The sequence below is a fragment of the Fonsecaea erecta genome (genome assembly GCF_001651985.1).
Source record: "Fonsecaea erecta strain CBS 125763 chromosome Unknown Scaff2, whole genome shotgun sequence".
NCBI classification, from domain to species: Eukaryota; Fungi; Ascomycota; class Eurotiomycetes; order Chaetothyriales; family Herpotrichiellaceae; genus Fonsecaea; species Fonsecaea erecta.
Genome location: NW_017387245.1, coordinates 27650 through 48063, shown reverse-complemented (window position 1 = coordinate 48063; position 20414 = coordinate 27650). Strand labels below are relative to the sequence as shown.

The 20414-nt window shown below is 52.1% G+C and overlaps 9 protein-coding genes across 9 annotated transcripts; 5 read left to right on the top strand and 4 right to left on the bottom strand.

The window, feature by feature from the left end:
* Window positions 1-327: 327 nt before the first annotated feature.
* Window positions 328-1796, top strand: AYL99_01777 (hypothetical protein; the record flags this gene model as incomplete). The annotated part of the gene is made up of 2 exons (XM_018833293.1): window positions 328-609; window positions 663-1796. 2 exons carry the CDS (start codon window positions 328-330, stop codon window positions 1794-1796), a joined length of 1416 nt encoding a protein of 471 aa, XP_018695917.1.
* A 1376-nt stretch (window positions 1797-3172) lies between these two features.
* Window positions 3173-8522, top strand: AYL99_01776 (hypothetical protein; the record flags this gene model as incomplete). Its single annotated transcript, XM_018833292.1, has 5 exons — window positions 3173-3243; window positions 3371-4931; window positions 4992-6273; window positions 6334-8043; window positions 8128-8522. The coding sequence occupies 5 exons, from the start codon at window positions 3173-3175 to the stop codon at window positions 8520-8522; spliced, it is 5019 nt and encodes a 1672-aa protein (XP_018695916.1).
* Window positions 8523-9677: 1155 nt separating this feature from the next.
* On the top strand, window positions 9678-10787 carry AYL99_01775 (hypothetical protein; the record flags this gene model as incomplete). The annotated part of the gene is made up of 1 exon (XM_018833291.1): window positions 9678-10787. One exon carries the CDS (start codon window positions 9678-9680, stop codon window positions 10785-10787), a length of 1110 nt encoding a protein of 369 aa, XP_018695915.1.
* Window positions 10788-11081: 294 nt separating this feature from the next.
* Window positions 11082-12327, bottom strand: AYL99_01774 (hypothetical protein; the record flags this gene model as incomplete). Its single annotated transcript, XM_018833290.1, has 2 exons — window positions 11082-12254; window positions 12313-12327. The coding sequence occupies 2 exons, from the start codon at window positions 12325-12327 to the stop codon at window positions 11082-11084; spliced, it is 1188 nt and encodes a 395-aa protein (XP_018695914.1).
* A 727-nt stretch (window positions 12328-13054) lies between these two features.
* Window positions 13055-15619, top strand: AYL99_01773 (hypothetical protein; the record flags this gene model as incomplete). Its single annotated transcript, XM_018833289.1, has 2 exons — window positions 13055-15134; window positions 15189-15619. 2 exons carry the CDS (start codon window positions 13055-13057, stop codon window positions 15617-15619), a joined length of 2511 nt encoding a protein of 836 aa, XP_018695913.1.
* A 145-nt stretch (window positions 15620-15764) lies between these two features.
* Window positions 15765-16307, bottom strand: AYL99_01772 (ribosomal protein S6; the record flags this gene model as incomplete). The annotated part of the gene is made up of 3 exons (XM_018833288.1): window positions 15765-16122; window positions 16192-16223; window positions 16284-16307. The coding sequence occupies 3 exons, from the start codon at window positions 16305-16307 to the stop codon at window positions 15765-15767; spliced, it is 414 nt and encodes a 137-aa protein (XP_018695912.1).
* A 231-nt stretch (window positions 16308-16538) lies between these two features.
* Window positions 16539-17178, top strand: AYL99_01771 (glycine cleavage system H protein; the record flags this gene model as incomplete). The annotated part of the gene is made up of 3 exons (XM_018833287.1): window positions 16539-16683; window positions 16737-16799; window positions 16865-17178. 3 exons carry the CDS (start codon window positions 16539-16541, stop codon window positions 17176-17178), a joined length of 522 nt encoding a protein of 173 aa, XP_018695911.1.
* Window positions 17179-17291: 113 nt separating this feature from the next.
* AYL99_01770 (hypothetical protein) lies at window positions 17292-17933 on the bottom strand (the record flags this gene model as incomplete). Its single annotated transcript, XM_018833286.1, has 1 exon — window positions 17292-17933. One exon carries the CDS (start codon window positions 17931-17933, stop codon window positions 17292-17294), a length of 642 nt encoding a protein of 213 aa, XP_018695910.1.
* A 463-nt stretch (window positions 17934-18396) lies between these two features.
* Window positions 18397-19202, bottom strand: AYL99_01769 (hypothetical protein; the record flags this gene model as incomplete). The annotated part of the gene is made up of 2 exons (XM_018833285.1): window positions 18397-18477; window positions 18543-19202. The coding sequence occupies 2 exons, from the start codon at window positions 19200-19202 to the stop codon at window positions 18397-18399; spliced, it is 741 nt and encodes a 246-aa protein (XP_018695909.1).
* Between the last annotated feature and the right edge of the window lie 1212 nt (window positions 19203-20414).

The window sequence follows — 20414 nt, the reverse complement described above, 5'->3', positions numbered from 1 at the left end:
GTCGACATCCTTTATTCAATGCTCCTCAACCTGAACTAGAAGGTGCCCTTTCAAGATCTTGCCACAGGAGAGCATTCACAAGCTTGGGCCATGGTGTGGGGTGGATCCTCGCCACCCTCAGAGTGGTTGCCAGGGTCAACTTGTGACTCTGCATGTTCTTCCTGCAAAGTCAGCAAGCAGTGACGGGCAATGGCAAGGCTGTGAATTCTCTGTGAACTCTCTGTTACACTCTCAATTTATAACACCAGCGTCACCAGTAACTTGTATCCCAGATTGTTACTTGGGGAGAAACTGACAACTCACAGTGAAAAGTTTTCGTAGTCCAGGATGGCACCTCTTCTCAATGTTGACGATGAACAACCTGTTCAATACCAAAGCCATTTGCTAGGACATATAAGCAAAGGTGCCTCCAAGCCCAAGGAAGCGCCTGGATGGCGTTTCGATACCCGTCAAGTGCACAGCGGGTTGGAAGAAAAGCCAGCCTATGGACAGTGCACTCTTCCCATCTACAACACAGTCTCGTTCAAATTCACTTCAGATGACAGTGCCATATTTGGCTTCGGAGACATAGCCAAACGGGAGACATTCATCTACAGTCGGTTGGCGAATGTGAGTTGTTCTCGAAAATGCGGGATCAATTTATGCTAACCCAAATATCCTAGCCTACTAATAATGGATTCGAGAAAAGAATGACAGCCTTGGAGGGCGGTGTAGAGGGATTAGCGTTTTCTTCCGGCGGTGCTGCAGTGCTCGGTGTTGTCATGTCACTGGCCGCCGTCGGTGACAACGTGATCATATCAGGTGCTATCCACAGCGGAACTCACCATCAGTTCCACAAAGTGCTGTCTCAGCTGGGCATCGAAGCCCGCGTCTGCAATGTCACGGAAGATATTGAGCGCATCCGTCGACTGATTGATGACAACACCAAGTTCATATTCACAGAGTCGCTGGGGAATCCCAGTCTTGCGGTTCCCGACTTCGAGCCGCTTGCTGCTATTGCGCATGATTATCAGATCCCTTTGGTTGTTGATGCGACACTTACGGCAGGCGGATACTTCTGCCAACCTGCAGAATGGGGTGCGGATATCATCATCCACTCTGCCACCAAATGGATTGGAGGCCATGGCACAACACTTGGTGGCATTGTGATTGGTACAGCGTGCTCCGACTGGCAGGCTAACAAAGCTCGATTCCCACGTCTTCATGGACAGTTTCCTGGTCTGGACGCTGAACAAGCAAACTGGTACAAGAGTGTTGGAGACAAGGCGTATATGCAGTTCTTGAAAAAGGACTATATGCGCGACTATGGGCCATGTCTCACACCCCTTGCTGCTCAACAACTGCTTATTGGCGTGGAGACACTGTCGGTACGGTGTCAACGCCAATCTGAAAACGCCTACGCCATTGCACGTTGGCTACGCGCTCATCCTCGCGTGGCTAGCGTCCAGTATCTAGGATTCGATGACCACCCGTCTCACCAACGTGCGCTCAAATATTTCCAGCGAGGATTTGGTACAATAGTCAACTTTGAGTTGAAGGGTGGCGCTGCGGAGGCCATCAAGTTCATCGACTGCTTGAAGCTGATTACGAATACGACTAACGTGGGAGATGCCAAAACGCTCATCGGCCACCATCGTTCCACTACCCACCGGGAATTTACTACTGAAGACAACGCGGTCATGGGAGTAAGCGAAAGTCTGTGCCGCTTGTCGTTGGGGATTGAAGATATCGAAGACTTGATTGAAGACTTTGAGCAAGCATTTCAATGCGTCTCAATTGAGAACTTCGCGAAGTAGACATAGTATTTCTGAGGCTCGTGACGGATAATCGTACAGCGGAATATTGAAAGCGGAAATCTGCTTCGAGTCGGCTTCTGAGCAAGACGGAGACACCTAAATCTGTAGTTTTCCATGTGCTAGAGGCACGTGGAGCGAGATTTGATTCACAAGCTCACACCCTTTGCCCTGAGCCTGCAACATATGTGTGACGAACCCAAGCTCTGCCCTCACAACTTACCATAGAGGTAGCCAAAGGGTGATTCTTTGTGAATTTCCAAGGTAATAAGAAAATTATCTCACATAAGGATGCAGAAAGGTTTCAAAGCTCACCCCGATTATCTGCATCTCAGCTGTGCGGAGTTTGTATCGGTATTAGCTAGGTTGCTGCATAGTGGTTAGTCCGCTCTCCCGATTAGGCACGAGGTTAAGGTATTAGATTTCACGTTTTGGGAGGCTGACCAGGGGTGGGTTAGATCTCCCTAGTCTATACTCCGCCTATAACCGTGTTCTCCCGATGCTGAAAGCATGCGCGGTAGTATTCCACCCCACCTCAGCCACTATCATGAAGATAGTAAGGTTCGCCTTCGACATCGTGCCCAAGCAGCCTACCTATGCACTGTCAGAGATCATATCTCCATTTCGGGGGACCTTTGACACGAATTGCATGTTAGTCGGATGGGATTCGATGTGTACCGTCACAGCACGATAGCGTAATCTTCAGATTTGGATGCACTGTCAACCATGCAATCGCTAATTCTGAAATTCACCTCACTACCGGTCGGTGCAAGGTCAAAGGCTCGATTAAGGTTTTCTCAGACATTTGCTCGCTCAGACATTTGCTCACTTCACTGGCCTTCTCACTCTATCTGCCAGCAGCTGCAGTATTCATGATGCCACTCTTGAGCCTCTGGCCCGGGTATTCTCATGTATAGTCAGGGTTTATATCCCGGCGTTCAAGCTTCACCGAGAAAGAGAGAACCTGCAGTGTCAAGACCAACTCAGATCTTCTTCAGTGCTGCTGTGGTATGGCATGATCATCACAGTCATATCCAAGGACCCTCTGTGGCGATGGTCTCCATCCCGATGCCTAAGTGCTGCGGCATTTCCCCAGGAACTGTTTTGGATGCATTGAAGAGAAAGATTGCAGAGCTGAGGGAGGGAACGATCTACCATATTCATGCGCTTGCTATCCATATGGTTTGCATTTGTCTACAGCCAGCGATGCTGCCGTATTAACCCAAAGCTCATGTAGACTCTCAGGCTTTTTCCTTCTATTGCTGGGTAATTGCTCGAAATCTGCCATAACACAACCTCGACGTTGTGTAGTACTGATGAAGTGGCGCCCCCTTTACACCTTTGTTCATGACAGCTGAGTTCTGTCCCTGCCATCCACAATGGGAGACGAGATTCAATACACGCCGACTGAGCAGCAGCTCACGCGTGTGCTCATGATTGAGCTTCTTGCGTAGGTTTGAAGGCGTCAGGTTTGGCCAGCACAATACTGAGAGAACGTCATAGGCACCAGTTTTGCTTTCCAGTGCAATGGCACGTCGTCACTTGTTGTGCATGGACATCAACTGACAGCCCACCAGGATCAAGACGCAAGATACCATACTACGTGACTTTTCCACTGAAAGGCTCATCGAAATTGGTCCAGCGGAAACACTCACCAATATGGCCGCGAAAACCATCAAATCAAGCGGCTACGACATCAGCGATGTCGCCTTGGGCTTAGAAAGGCAGCTGCTGAGTTATAAGAGGGATAGGGATGCAATATACTATCGTTATCAGGTCGAGGAAGGCGCAGAAAGTTCACCGGAACCTGCACAGCCTGCTGTGAGCGAAATGCCGACCAAAGCTGAAGCCCCACGTCTCGCGAAATCCGTGCAAGAAGAGGCTCCAGAAATGGCCATACAAACTCCCCAGATTTCTATCCCAGATCAGCCCGTCACAGCTATTGAACTTCTCACCGCCGTGGTGGCCCTAGCGCTGAAGAAAACTCCCAGTGAGGTTGTTCAGGACCAAACCATCAAAGCTCTCAGTGGCGGTAAGTTACATCACTCTCTTGTGAGTTGGCGCATCTCGTGGACCTGGGTTAACAGCAGGCCAAAACCAATGTCAGGTCGCTCCACGGTACAGAATGAAATCATAGGAGACCTTATTGAAGAATTCGGTTGGCTGCCCGATCAGCCTGAGGAAGTGCCGCTGGCCGAACTCGGCGACCTGATCTCAAGCTCGCGTACCGGAAGCAAGCTGGGTCCATGTACGAGCAAGGTCGTAGGAAAAGTGATGTCGACGAAGATGCCTGCCGGCTTTGGCGTGGCCGTTTCTCGTCGATATCTCTCAAGCATATGGCACTTCGCCCAGGGCTTGCAGGATCGCACGTTGCTGCTGGCCGCATTCCGCCCGCCGCAGACAAGGTTGTCGAATGAAAAAGAAGGTCAGAGTTACCTCAACGATGTCGCTCAGCAGGCTCTACTGGATATTGGCGTTCAACCCTCCGCCTTCATGTCCGAATGTAAGGATCAACATTCAAGGGCTTCAGACATCGTCCCGTCGGCGGCTCTGAACTCCCTGAGAGCTGAACAGCACAAAAGAGACTTGGACTTGCTCAAAGTATTTGCGAAGCGCACGGAGCAGGATATCCATTGTGTCAGCGCAAAGGAAACAGGCATGAAGATGCAGTTGGACGATCTCCAAGGCAGGGTTGATGCATGGTCCGCCGAGCATGGCGAGGCCTACGAACGAGGCATCATGCCCAAGTTTGACAGCAAGAAGATACGCAAATACGACTCATACTGGAATTGGGTCATCCAAGACCTCTATGCGATATACTCCACCGCGTCCTCGGGAGACATTAAGAAGATTGGAGCTCAGGCGGAAGACAGCTACGGCCATCTGTCGAGACGTGTTACAAGACAGCTGCTGGATACAATCCAACGCCTTCTTGACACAGTCGAGGACATTACTCCTATTCTAACAAGAAAGGCCATAGAATTATGGCTGCATGGTCTTCAAAAGGCCTGTAAAGAAGCCAGTTGTCAGGCGAGACCTAGACTCAAGTATTCCGGAATCTCCACAATCCCGATTCTCAACATCAGCGAGGAAGGACGAATATCAGTGTCCACCATACCACGTCAAATTCCGAAGCAGGTAACTCTGGCTTCTACAGCCTTACTGGACGCCAATTTCGAGAACAGCTCGGCCTCTTAGTATAGCTTCTCCGCCTCATCGGACGCAGATGCTGTTTTCAGCCTGCTCCAGACGGTTGAAAACTCCGCTGCCGAATCTGCGCCATCGACACCACAGTCCGCCGAAGCTGTATCTCCACGGCTACCCCCTGCCAGCTGCGCCTGGACCCCGGAAATGCAGACGAAAGCCCAAAATGGATGGCACCGCAACGAAAAAATCACCGTCGCCTACACGCACTGTTTCCGCCAAGCTGCTACGGAAGGACTCTCCTTTCACGGGAAGACGGTTCTCGTGACTGGTGCAGGAAAGAATTCAATTGGATTGGAGATGGTGCGCCTGTGCCTCGCTGCAGGTGCTGCCGTCCTTGTGACAACGAGCTCTTATTCTCAAGATACCGTCGCTTATTACAAGGAATTGTATCAGTTTCACGGCGCCCGAGGATCGCAGTTAGTGGTTGTGCCGTGGAATGGAGGCAGTTCTCAGGACGTGCATGGTCTGGTGAGATACATATATGAAGAGATTGGCTGGGATCCCGACCACATCCTTCCCTTTGCGGCCATCAGCGTGGTGGGCCATGCGGTAGATGACCTTGACGACAAATCGGAACTAGCCCAACGCGTCATGCTCACCAATCTCCTACGGCTTTTGGGCTGTATCAAAGCAGAAAAGGCTCGGCGGCGCATTCGGACGCATCCAACGCAGGTGATACTGCCCCTGTCGCCCAACCATGGCAGCTTCGGTCAAGATGGGCTCTATGCTGAGTCCAAGTTGGCGTTAGAGGCGCTCCTGAACAAGTGGTGGTCTGAGGACTGGCGAGATTATTTGACCCTCTGTGGCGCGGTCATTGGTTGGACCCGCGGCACGGGTCTGATGCACAACAACGACGTGCTCGCCGCTGGTTTGGAGAAGGATGTAGGTATCCGCACCTTCTCATCCACCGAGATGGCGTGGAATCTGCTCGCTTTGATGGATGTCAGCATGGCCTCTTTCTGCGACACCGAGCCCATCAAGGCCGACTTGAGCGGTGGTCTGTCGGCCCACATGACTCTTCAGCCCGTCCTGAAGCAGATTCAAAATGAAATTCAATCCCAAGCGGCCATCAAAAGGGCTTTGTACAGGGAACTGCAAGAAACAGAGCCAGCAAGCTCGTTAACTCCGCTTACAAAGGTGCCCAGGAAAGCAAGTATTCGGATGCAGAGCATGGACTTGCCAGACTGGGAAGAAATAAAATCGACAGCTGAGCAGCTTGATGGCATGGTAGATCTGAATAGAGTAGTGGTGGTGGTCGGGTTCGGCGAAGCTGGTAGGTTCTCCTGCTGGATCACTTTTAAATACTCCGTGAGATAGCTAACGCAGAAACCAGGCCCTTGTGGCAGTGCAAGGACGAGGTGGGAGGCCGAGTGCTCCGGCACTTTTTCCATACACGGTTGCCTCGAGCTTGCGTGGATAATGGGCCTCGTCAAGTACCACAATGGCCCGCTACAGGGCAAAGACTATAGCGGCTGGATTGACGTCGCAACCAAGGAGCCGATTGCCGATGCCGACATCAAAGCCAAGTACGAAGATCACATCATCCAGCATACGGGAATTCGCCTCGTCGAACAGCGGCAACATGACCTGACAACTCCCGATAGACAGCAGGTGCTCTGTGAGGTGGCCATTAAAGAAGACTTGGAACCCTTCGAAGTGTCGCTCGACACTGCAAGAGACTTGCAGCGCGAGCATGGAACAGAGAACGTTCTCATCGGGACTGAAGTTGCCGAGGGTCAGGTAATGGTCACCTTGCGCGCGGGAACAACGATCTTCATCCCTCGAGCGGCCAAGCTAGGGCGCGCAGTGGGAGCACAGATGCCCCTGGGCTGGGATGCTCGCACTTACGGGATCCCCGAGGACGTCATTGCGCAAGTTGACCCGACCACGCTTTATGCATTGGTGGCAACAGCGGAGGCCTTTTTGTCGTCCGGCATCACGGATGCGTTCGAGCTGTTCGACCACATCCATGTAGGCGAGCTCGGCAATGCCATAGGTTCTGGCTTAGGAGGCCAGCGTTCGTCGCATGCCATGTTCAAGCAGCGCTTTTTGGGCCGGCAGGTCCAGAAAGATGTCTTGGCCGAAACGTTCTTGAACACAACGGCGGCATGGATAAACATGTTGCTTTGCGGGGCCTCAGGACCTATCCGCACGCCGGTCGGGGCCTGTGCAACGGCGTTGGAATCGGTCGACACAGGCTTTGATCTCATCATCAACGGGCGAGCAAAGGCGGTCCTCGTTGGTGGTGTGGACAACCTCGAACGGGATATTGCCCATGAATTCGCAAACATGCACGCGACGGTCGACGCCAACGTGGATGCTAGCGCCGGACGCAGTCCCAAGGATGCGTCGCGGCCCACGACGACCACCCGTGCCGGCTTTGTCGAGGGCGAGGGGTGTGGAGTCCAGCTGCTCACTACTGCACAGCTCGCGCTGGACATGGGATTGCCTATCAAGGCTATCGTCGCGATGGCACACACGGCGTCCGATAAGGTGGGTCGGTCTGTGCCGGCACCGGGCAAAGGAATTTTGACCGCTGCCACTGAGAAGAGAGGTGGTCCTGTATCACCACTCCTTAGCTTGCCTTACCGCCGACGACAATTGGAACACTCCTTACGCCAGATCGAAGAATACTGTGCAACTGAGGATGGCTGGCTAGACGAATGGTTAGCCGAGCAATGCGTACGACCCGGCGAAACGGCCGCATCTGAGAACGCGGAGGTAGTCGAATCTGTCACCGCGTACCGAAGACAGGTCGACGCCGATGCTCAGCGTTCCATCCGAGACGCACGTTACAGATACGGGAACGGGTTCTGGAGAGATGAGCCTTCCATATCACCGTTGCGGGGTGCGCTTGCGGTGTGGGGGCTCACCGTCGACGATCTGAGTATCGCCAGTTTACACGGAACGAGCACGCCCAAGAACGATGTCAACGAGACAGCCGTGCTCCAAACTCAGCTACAGTGGCTGGGGCGCAAGAAGGGCAATCTCCTCCCATGCGTCTCACAGAAGAGCTTGCTGGGGCATGGGAAGGGGGCCGCTGGTCAGTTTTTCCTTGGCTTGATCCATCAATTTCTCGTACGGTTCTTCGTTCTTCACCATCATTTGGCTGACTCTGGACACTTAGGGGCATTTGCATTGAACGGCTGTCTGCAGAGTCTCAGAACGGGGTTCATCCCCGGCAATCGCAACGCGGACAACATCGACTGCCAGCTACGGGATCGCGATCTCTTGTTCTTCCCGTCACAAACCTACCGAAGTAGTTCCGCCATCAAAGCATTCAGCGTCACGTCCTTTGGATTTGGCCAAAAAGGCGCACAGGTCGTGGGAGTCAATCCCCGATATCTCTTAGCCACTATTGGAGAAGGGTCATATAAAACATACAAAGCTAAAGTGAAAGACCGAGAACTGAACGCAAACAGGACGCTTCAGAGCGACATTGCAGGGGGGAAATTAGTTCGCGTGAAAGAACGGAGCACTTACAGCGACGACATGGTGGAGGTTAATCTTTTGAACAGGTGACGAGCTAGCCGAGATCTCAGAGGCCGGCGTGGATGGCAATACGATAGAATCTAAAGAGGAACGCGGTGCTGCGTACGCAGTCTCCCTTCTCCCAATCGTATTTCGCTTAGGCTCTTGCGTCCATATCCTGAGCGACGACAAATTGACACATCTCGACGTGATTGCAGTGGAAAATGAGATGTTGCACTCCGTTATCTCTCACAGTCTGCCTGGACGAGGACGTATTCATCATTGTTCGGTATTCGTGCGCAATCTTCCTGCCCCCTGAGCGGCACATTATTTCTGCGTTGCAAGGGACGGCGCCTTCTGATTCCAGAATTTCCACGGTAACAACAGTCTTCTGTCCCGTCTTGATGCGGCGGTTGGAATTTGCAACAATAGCTGGGGGCGTTCGAACAGGTCTTTTGTAGGATATATTTAAATAAGCCGTATAGACGCGTGCTGGTCCAGTGTCGCCAGACTCTTCATTGAAGCCCAAGAGCACTCCAGCGCATTCATCCAATAAGACGGCCAAGCAATCGCCATGTATTATATCACTCCACTTTCAAGTCAGATAAGTGTAACAGCCTGGGTGATGGGATCATTGGGCTTCGCAGGAATAGCGGAGAGAGAAACCGTGACTCTGATTAAATCGGAGGAGCGTAGAGTTCGTGTAAAAACTGTATTAGGACTCCAGGTCTTCAAGGTTTACACACATGATTGCGTCGAGCTGAACACGTCAAGTCGATGAGGAGCAAATTTAACGCGAAGATATAACATGCGACGCAGGGTATCGGACAGTCATTTTATCTGGTCGGTATGCCAACGGAAATGAGGTTGAAATCTATGCCGAGGTATTAGGGGAGCTCGCGCATACTAGCGAGCTAGTTTTCTGTCCTCGCCGGTCGATGGCGCACATCTAGGGTGGTGCACAGCTGAGGTGGTGCACATCTAGGGTGGTATCACCGTCGTCCTGATCGAGGATGAGCCGCACAACGTAGTTTATAATCACCTCCACAGTTGCGAAATGAAATTCGATGCTTTCGACCTGATCTTCTACCGGACTGACTAAGTGAGAGTCTTTTGTGGACTGTAGGCAGACGACAGTTAGACTGTGGATTGGGTAAATCACAACCGTGGTGTACAGCATGTCCTGCGGAAGCCTGTCAACCTGCCATGAACGGATTCGCCAATGGCAGCACGGACACCACCGATAAGGATATACCTACCCCATTCCCAAGGATCGAGGACGAGGTCAATTACAGTGCGCAGGAGCGAGAGTTTCGGGAGAGCAATAAACTGAAGAAGCGCAATGATGGCGCCCCAGGTCACAAGAGATCCGTTTCCGGAAACCTTCTGTCGCGCCTGAGCTTCCTCCGCACAAACAGCGACCAGGACAAGACGGACGGTGGCGATCGAGATGGACCGGACTCTCCTCATCGAGGGCGAGGTGCTCTGGCGGAAGCACAAGCCCAGGGCAAGAGAAAGAGGAAAGGGTCACTGAGAAAAACAGTTCTGGGAAAAGGAAGGGACAGAAAGACCTCTGATGTCAAGAAGTCACCTCTCTCTGGTGCAACCTCACCCTCGGTGCAGCCCACAGACGAGGAGCACGAAACACCGCCAACCCCTCGTGCGAAACAGGATCTGTCCAGATCAAGCCCGGTCTCGCCAGACTCTCCCCCATCCTGGCCATTTCGCACATTATCACGGGTCTCGATTCCCTCAATCCGCAGCAGCATTGCCTCTGTCGATCCGGCCTCGTCTGCGGCCTCGATCATCAGTCCAAACTTGGCTACTACCGACGCCTCAACAGACGAAGAAGACCTCGTTTTGCCCGGGATGCCTGCTCTCCGCCAACCCCCATCGACATCTTCGTTCGGGACAGACTCTTATTTCCCAATCCAAGATCCCATGCGTCGGATGTTTGGCTCACGCACCCGCTCGCCTCTTGCCACACAACCGCAGTCTGTCACTGGTACGCCACCCGAGGAGGACTTCTGGGACTACTCCGAAACGGCTTCCTGGGGCTATGTGATCTTATTTGTGACGTGGATTGTCTTCGTCGTGGGGATGGGATCCTGCTTTGGGGTGTGGTCGTGGGCTTGGGATGTAGGAGAAACACCATACGCGCCGCCGGAATTGGAAGACGATCCTACTTTACCTATTGTTGGGTATTATCCGGCGCTGATGGTCTTGACGTGCATTATGGCTTGGGTTTGGGTCGTAGTAGCCTGGGTCGGCATGAAATATTTCAGACATGCAGATTTCAGAGGCGACGACGGATGACGCCCTACAACTTTCAGGAATTGAGAAATTTGACATTCAGTATCAGAAACACCCCTGGTGACCCTAGTTGAACAAATTTGTAATGGTATCAACTCCCAAAGGACCTCGCTCTGACCGAGAATTTCCCTTATGATCACTCTGCGCCTTGACATCATTTTAACCCCAAAGCCCCTAAAACTTTTCCATCTCAATAATAAATGTCTGCACCTACACGGCAGATCCTCATGTCGCCAGCAAGAGGGGCACTTCCCTTCGGGTCATATGCATCCTCGTCAACATCATCGAGGCTGCAAATTATGATTCTTGAACTGGTAGCCGCTCTGTCAGTCCGTTAGTCTCCCGGCATTTCTGAAGCTGCAATGTCGCAATCTTCTCCCGGAACACATCTAGATCTTCTTTGACAATATATTCCCCGGTATTATTCTCGACCTCGGCGCGAGGGACTGGAGTACCAGCCATCGGAGTAGGTGTCGCAGTGCCCCCACCAGGAGCTTTCGACACCAAACCTTTGGACCTGGCAAAACCTGTCGAGCGTTCCGTTGAGGGATCCGGATCATAATATTCATCCTTGATCGGCCGCACGTACACCGTCTGCTTGCAGATTGTAACGATCGTATTCGTCGGGACGGACAGCCAGTTATGCCGCTCGAATGTGAGCGGCTCGCTAGCGACTAGGACCACGTCGGAGGCCTTATCTCTCCTTTCCATCTTGAACTGTCCTTTCATCTTTCCCTCGACCCACGCAGTGCCAGAAGAGTAATATAAACTGGCGGCTGCGTCGGTTTTGCTGCTGACATAACGGGTGACAATAACAGAGTGGCCATCTGTAACAGCGAAATTGAGAAGACTTCTGGTCTCCACGTCCGGGACCTTGTATTCTGGAGGGACTGCCTTCACGAAGGCATTGATCTGGGCGATGGTCTTCTTCATGGCTCGCCGCAGAATCTTGGTATCGAAACCGCCTTCTGGCTCAGAGCTGGGATCTACCCCTTCACGCTCCAATGTGTCGAGAAACAATGCAAATGCCCATTCCGAATCTGTACCACCTTTCACACCAAGGAACCATTTGTCCGAGAGACTATCGGCGAGCGGGCGTTTCACGTACTTCCAGGCCCCGATGTTTCCATTGTGCATCCACATTAAAGTGTTGTGCTGGAAAGGGTGGCAATTGTTTTCGGCCAACGACCCTTCGGTGGTGGCTCTAACATGGGCAAAAATCAGCCTCGAGGCTGTCTTGGGTGCGAGGCGTTCGAGGTTCACGCAGTTCCATGCCGGCAGAGTTGATGTGAAGATACACGGGTCTGGTCCTAGTACTGGCTCCGTATACCAACCAACCCCAAAACCGTCTCCGTTGACGGGGCGGCGGCTATCCAGGCGAAGACGGCTGTCATAAGATTGCGTGAGGATGCTATGTGATGGTTCAGTGATCAACTTGGAAAGTATGATCGGCTCGGAGCCCTTGTAGACCTGGAATCCGTGAGTAGGAAAGTAGGGGTGAGTGTATAGGCAAGGATCAAATGCGTACAAGAAACCTGCACATCTTCAAGCAAGCGACTTTCGGAAATCAGCTCGGTTCTGAAGAGCTGTTGGCGGTTGAGTCATATATTCGCCCAGGAGCATTATATATCTCTGGCTGGGGAAGGGCACGGAGGCAAAACGTATCAGCAATGTCCAAGTCCTAAGCATCAAAAGACTCCAACCCGACAACGCCAGGCCCCCGGTGTGTGCGGTTAGAAGATAGAAAGAGGGAAGCACACAAACTGCTGTGTTTTCAAGAGAACATGGTGACACAAGCAAGCCAGTTGCTGATTGACCCCGAAACTTCACCGCCATAACAAGGGGCGAGAGGCCACGAAATTGTGGCGACAAATGTGGCACCATGTATGTGGCTGCTATAACACAGCGCATGTTTTCCCAACGTCATTCGGCATTCTCGCGTCTTCTCGCCCCGACACACTATTATGCATCAGTTGACACCATCTCCGTAACTTTTTCCTCGACCTGTCTCCCATCAACCTTCATGTTCGATCTGGCCTGGGATGAGCGGTAGACTCCTCTCTGCGAGGGTTGCGCCTTTGCTACGCCAGCGAGGCGTCTCAGCACGCCTCCTTCACCATAATTATACCCTAGCCAGAGCTGGGGGCCTGCTGAGGCCAAATGCACGTCTACCTCTACGAGCGTGGCCGATCGGGTCGAGCTCTATACACAATGTCCCGGCAGTGCGATCCATCTCTTTCGCCAGAATTCTCCCAAAGCTCGCTCTGAAAATGGCCCGCATCCCTGCCATGTTTGGAGCGAGCATCCTTGCCGGCCTAGCATACATCCAATACCAGGCAGCCCAGGCTGGAACCTATACTCTCAACGTCCTTAAAAAGGCTGGAGAAGCTGTCACCGAGACCTCGTCAACCATGTTTGAGGGCGCGAAGGGGATTGTCAATCAAATAGGACTCGGTTGGGAACGCACCAAAGAGGAGGCACACTTACCGGATTGGCTCCAGCAGTTTTTCGATAAAGGAGAGGAGTCTGGCGACGGAGGGGCTGGATCGCAATCGCCTAAACCAAACAAATCTGCTGCAGGAGCTGCTGCAGCTTCTGGGGCCGCGATAGGAGTGGAACAATCGAGCGAAGACGATGGGCGGTCGGGTGTGGAGGTGGCACGGGATGATCAAATGATGGTCTTGACAAGAAAAATGATCGAGATTCGAAGCATCCTCAACACCATCGGTCAAGGAGGGGCTTTGACGCTACCATCCATTGTGGTTATCGGATCACAATCATCTGGGAAAAGTTCGGTTCTCGAGGCAATCGTCGGGCACGAATTCTTGCCAAAGGGCTCTAACATGGTCACGAGGCGCCCGATCGAACTCACCCTGATTAACACACCGGATGCAAAGGCAGAGTATGGCGAGTTCCCTGCCCTTGGGATGGGTAGGATTACGGACTTTGCGCAAATCCAAAAGATTCTAACCGACCTCAACCTTGCTGTTCCCCCGGAGCAATGTGTTACCGATGATCCCATCCAGTTATCCATCTACTCCCCCAACGTTCCGGACTTATCCCTCATTGATTTACCTGGCTATATCCAAGTATCTGGCAAAGACCAGCCTTCTGAGCTGAAGCAGAAGATCTCAGATCTCTGCGACAAATACATTCAGCCACCAAACGTCATCCTAGCAATCTCCGCTGCGGATGTGGATTTGGCTAATTCAACTGCCCTGAGGGCAAGCCGAAGAGTTGATCCTCGAGGGGAGAGAACAATCGGCGTCATCACAAAAATGGACCTGGTCGACCCCCGACGAGGTGCTGAAATTCTGTCGGACCGAAAGTATCCTCTCAGGTTAGGTTATGTTGGCGTGGTATGTAGGATACCACAGTCAGCAGGCCTTTTCTCGAGATCTGGCGTCAATGTGACAAATGCAATTATTAAGAATGAGCATGCATATTTCTCATCACATCCGTTACAATTCGGTCCACAATCAGAACTCGCCGTGGGTACAACCACGTTACGGCACAAGCTCATGCACGTTCTTGAGCAAACAATGGCCGCAAGTCTTGCTGGCACCAGAGACGCGATCGTGCAGGAGCTGGAAGAAGCAACATATGAATTTAAAGTGCAATATAACGACAGGCCGCTCAGTGCCGAGTCGTATCTGGCTGAAAGCTTGGACAGCTTCAAGCGTTCTTTCAAGGAGTTCAGCGAACACTTCGGCAGGCCTCAAGTCAGAGCCTTGTTGAAAGATGTCCTGGACCAGAAGGTGATGGACGTGCTAGCGAAGAGATACTGGAACAAACCAGTAGAGGATCTGTCCCCAGTCCAGCCTGAAGCAGATCCGTTGTCTGAATTGCCCAAAGCTGATCCAGGCTCACTGTATTGGCAACGCAAACTGGACGCTTCAACGTCCGAGCTGACCAAGCTTGGTGTTGGGAGATTAGCGACCACAGTGGTGGCGGCAGAATTGCAGAATCATGTCGACAAATTAATCGCCGCCTCGACCTTTGCTTCGCATCCATATGCTCAGCGTTCGATTGTAGACGCGTCATCAAGCATATTGAATGATCGATTTTACAGCACAAGCGATCAGGTCGAAAATTGTATCAAGCCATTCAAATTTGAAATTGAAGTCGAGCCTAATGAATGGAATAAGGGACGCGAAAATGTCGGCCACGTGTTGAAGAATGAACTGAAAGCTTGCGAAGCTGCACAAAGGCAATTGGAAGACAATATCGGCAGGAGAAAACTGAGAGATGTGATGGGATTCATCGACCGAGTAAGGAAGGGCGAAGTCATCCTAGAAGGCGATGGGACGGGCGGTGCCGGTGGCTTTTCAGCAGCTCTTCTTCAAAAGGGTACGTCTTGATTTCCACCGGTTATAAACATGTCAAGCTAACTATGATACAAAGGTCGGGAAGCCGTCTTCCTCCGCGACCGTGCCGATATCCTCAAGATGCGCTTGATGGCGGTCAAATCCAAGCAATGCGCGAACCTCAAAAACAAATACTACTGCCCGGAGGTCTTCCTAGATGTCGTCGCTGACAAGTTGACTTCGACAGCGGTGCTCTTCCTCAACGTTGAACTTCTCTCGGAATTCTACTACAATTTCCCCCGCGAGCTGGATCTGAGGCTTGGTCGTCATCTGGAGCCGAACGAAATTGAGCAGTTTGCAAGAGAAGACCCCAAGATCAGAAGACATCTCGACGTTATCAAGCGGAAGGAGATGCTGGAGTTGGTATTAGAGAAGATCGAGAGTCTGAGGCAGTTGGAGGGTCGGACGAAGACGCAGCAGGCGAAAGCGTCACAGACCAAGGAGAAAGGGCGGTGGAGCCTGTTTTGATGAACAAATATGTTGATGATACCACCATTTGTAGCGTCTATTTCTCTGGTGTTGGGTGTCGATAGAAATGATATGCGGACATGCCTCTCTCGCCGTTGTCCGTCCCTGCTCTTAGCCATTTGTCATGACGGTTTTCTTCTTTGTCTTATCTCAGGGGTCCGGTCCTTGTTGTCCTGGGGTCTGTGAATGGGTTTCTAACTTGGGTACCCGAATTCCAAGGTATTTCTCCGTCCACCTCTTCAATGGCACCGTTGATGCCCCCCAATTTGTCGCCGATTTTAATGACGCTGAATCTAATCATCCGTGGATCTAGACTCAAAAACCGTCGGACGTCTTGTTGTGCCTTGACTGAAGCGTCGAACTGCATAACAAAGTAGTGGCCTTGATGGTGCTGAGTCTGATGTTTCGTAGTTGGTCGGGGAAGGTCGAACTGCCCCCAGTTCTTCATGCCGCGTATCACACCGTTAGAAGCCAGGATCTGTTGTCCAGCGACGCGGGCGATCCTGTACCCGAAGTAAAGTACGTTAATGACTTGGTTCAAGCAAAGAAAGAAGCTCCGATGGTGAACGTACTCTTTCACATGATTGAGATTGCCTGGCCGGACCTGTTCGTACGTTAGTTGGATTTTGACGGATTTGGAGAGCACAGAATCCGTTAGACTTACAACAGCTATCAGCTCGTATAGCATCTTTACTGAGGCAGTGATATCATGATCAAAACTGTTAGAGGGTGGATTGCTAGATTGGTTTGGAATCGAGAAATTCCCTGGGGGATCTCCACTTTAACCGGCGCGGTTTGACTGCGGGTTTGTCTCCGTCGCCGCAACACCTTCATCGATTGCGTCGGCGGAGCTCAGATGAGCGCCCTTTAAATGCTCGCGTCTTCCCGTTCCATATTCCGTGTCAAGTCAGAGCAGACAATGAGTTCTCCTGCACTAGGTCGGCTCATGCCGGCAGTCTCAAGATTGGCTACAAAAGCAATTATTGGATCGCGGTCATCAATCACGGCCCAGCTAGGCCAATGCACTTACCCTGCTGCAAGGTCATTTTCTGCGAGACCTGCCTGTATGTTCCCCCGTCTGCGACGTCGAACCTCACTCACCCCGCCTCCCTCACAGGCTTGGTAAAGAAATACACAGAAGATCATGAGTGGATAGAGCTCGACAGCGATGGCAAGACAGGTATGAATTGCAGCGCAACCCGCACCTTTTGCATTGTTGTTCGTTGTCCTGACACTCTAGCGCAGGAACCATAGGCATTACCGAGTATGCGGCTAAGGCCCTGGGAGATGTAGTCTACGTTGAGCTTCCGGAGCTCGGCATGGAAGTGACGAAGGGCGACACAATCGGCGCAGTCGAGTCCGTCAAGTCTGCCTCCGATATCATGACGCCTGTGTCAGGCAAGATCTCAGACCATAACAAGCTGTTGGAAGAGAAGCCAGGAACGATCAACAAGAGCCCCGAATCTGAGGGTTGGCTGGCGAAGATCGAAGTCAGTAATCTGAATGAACTCGACAGTCTCATGAGCAAAGAGGACTACGATAAATTTGAGAAAGAATGAGACGTCTCCATGGTACAAGAACAAAAATAATTGCTCCCCTGGAATTGGACTGTATTTCATGTACCGAGTACATAGGGGACTATCCACTGGCGGTGGGCCCTCCAGCTACTTGCTCACTGATCTTGTTCTCCTTGTTGCCCATGCAATCCACTGACACTAGTATCCTCAATGTTGTGACGATGCTTCTCAGGATTTATATCAAAATCAGCCTCGTGGGCATCATCACTATCAGCTTCACCAAGAAATGCGGCGTTCGTTGCATCCAAACTTTCTTGCTTGTCTCCCTCGGCCGCTCTTCGAGCCTCAAAGCCGTCGTCACTGTCGGCCTCGCCCAGGTACGCTGCGTTGTTGGCATCCAGGGGCGGAGTGTTGTCTCCCTCTATAGTCTTGCGTACCTCGAAGTGATCATCTGAGTCCGCCTCGCCCAAGAATGCCGAATTCTCAGCTTCGAGGGCGGGTTCAGGTGCCCCGTGCACCTCTCGTACGGCATCGTGCCCTTCGTTGCTGTCAGCTTCCCCCAGGAATGCAGCATGCCTGTTGTCTGCAAACACTTCGGCTTGAGGAGGTACAGTGCTTGGAGGCGGCGTCTGACTAGTCAGAGGAGTCGATCCCGGAGGGTTCGAAGTCGCAGCCGTGGGCTGGAGGTTAGCTGTAGATAGCTGAAAAGTCCGCTTGGGTGCAGCCCGCCTAGGGAGGCTCAGAGCTCCGGAACGGCCTGCTGAAGCTAAACCAATCAGTAGAGGCCGTGCTGCCATCATTTCAATCAAGGACTATCGTGGTCTGTTGAACGAGAAGTTAATGTGCAGAAGCCTGAATAAATGCAAGAAAGGAGGGCACAGGTCAACTCTCACAAGTACCCTTGCACGACGAAAGAGGGGTTGAAGTCTGGCTGGGTATCTTATCACCTGATGGGCAAAAGCAGGCATTCCAGAGTTGCACGCCCTGACCATCACTTCGCAAGTGGCCTGCTGAGGTGAGTTGGATGAGTGGTTGACGAAACACGAACGCGGGTTGAAAGGGCAAATCATGCTTGACCATGGTGCAGTGATTTGCGGGGAAGCTTTGAAGGAGGGATAATGGAAGGAGATTCTCGTCAAGCGAGGGCCAATCAGTCAAGACTCCGTGATATCCGAGCTTGGAAGCCCGTCATGATGCAAACAGAAGGCGATCTATGACTATTGCTTGCTCTCTGTAGACGCCAGGAATCTGGAGTCCTTCTCAATGTCCGTTTGTCGGGGCGCCAGCCTTCACCGAGCCGTTGGCTTCGTCGCTTAACCGGATGACATATTTGCCAGAAGTCTTTTTCAAACCATCAGAAATCTTCAATAGCCGGACACCAATGCAAGTCGAGGGATGCTGCTCACCTTTCCAAAGTTCTTCGCAATATCGGACAAATCGTCCAAAGTCGCCATTTCCACTGCCGGCTTGACTGCGCCGCGTTGGACGAATTCAATCGCCTCCCAGATGTCCTTTCTGGTGCCCACAGCAGAGCCGATGATCCGCACGCCTTTGGAGATACCAAGAATAGGGTGGAAGTTTACCAGTTGATCCTCTGGCGGTATTCCTACGCAGACGAACGTCCCGTATGGAGCCACCAGTTCCAGCGCCGCCTGGTATGCCTTGCTCGAGTTGGCCATGACAAGAACCGCTGCTGCACCATCTCCTGTGAGGGCCATGACCGTTGCCGTGTCGAGTTCTTTGGCGTCATAGTATACTTCAGCGCCTAGCTTCAGACAATACTCCTTCTTTGCGTCTCCGACGTCAATTGCGATGACCCGGTACCCCATAGCCTTCGCATACTGAATCCCCAAAGCCCCAACACCTCCTCCGGCCCCAGAGATGGCCATCCATCGGCCTGGGACTGTCTCACTGACCTTGATGGCTTTGTACGCAGTCACTCCACCACATAGAATCGGGGCGACGAGATCGTCAGGCACATCCTCGGGAATGCGAATGACATACCGCGACGGGACAACGGCATACTCTGCGAAAGTGCCATCTTTTCTTAACCCAGAGCACAACATTGCTAAACAGCGTGCCTCACCCCCTGGAGATAGGCAGCAGAAACATTCTTCGCACACGTCGCGTACCCATCCAAGACCAACTCGCGCTCCGACATTGATGAAGGAAGAATTCACTGCAGATCCAAGCTTCACGACCCGTCCAACGCCTTCGTGTCCTAGAATGTCGCAGGTCGGGCCAAGGTGGCCTGCTGCAAGATGAAAGTCTGAGCCACATACTCCTGAGACTGACAGGCGGACTAATAAATCGGTGGGGCTAATTTCAGGAACTGGCACAGTTTTGGTTTCGAAGTGATATGTCCCATCGTGCCTCTAGCCACCGTGAGCTTGTGCTCGTGAGCCGGAATCGTTTGATGAGTGTCCTTACCACCAAAATAGCGACTTTATGTGCTTCTGGGATTGTCATTTCTTTTTTGATCCCGTCGTTTTGCACCAGGTTTGTGTAGGTTATGTCTCAGTTGGACGCCTCTGACTTCTTCAGCTCGCGGAGAGAGAGAAGAAGATAAATAAAGATAGCTGGAGGAGAGCTGCCTTGGATCCTAACGCCGGCCGGCTCTACTTATCTGTTATCATGTTTTCGGCATATCATTTTGTATATGAAGTACATGCTTCTTCCTCCCCGGCAGTTGTTTGAGCCTCGACCCTCGATCCGATGGCCCCCCTTGCAGCCAGAGGCTAGTGAGGCTGACCTGTGGGGTTAATTGGGGTTCCGTGGAGCTTGAACCCTCGGGATTTGGACCGTTCATTCTTTTCTACCGACACGAAGGATTAATGATCTGGTTGCCGTTTCCTGTTGCAGTGTGCTCAATTTTGGGATCACCACCATTGAAGGTTTGGCGCTGGTGCCAGCAACAAACAAGTCTATCGGTACAATGTTCCCCAGCCGCGTGGGCATTGGATTTAAGAGACAATCGGCATAAGCTGACAACTGTTAACGAGATCAAGTAGACACGTCTTGTCCCGTCAATCTCCTGCACGATGCAACCTTTGTCACGGCAGCGCCAATATGAACCTATATGGTTGTAATCGGAAAGAGGCCCGCCGAAGCTCTCACGTCAATCGCGCACAATCGTTTCAAGAACGAATAATAGCAACAAAGGCGGGCGTCGGCTCCAGTGACTTTGTCTCCAGGCCGCAAAAGGTCGATAAACCGGCTCATGCTCGAACTGCCGATGGAACCTGGCCGGAAGGGTAGGAAAGTTCTTTCATGACATG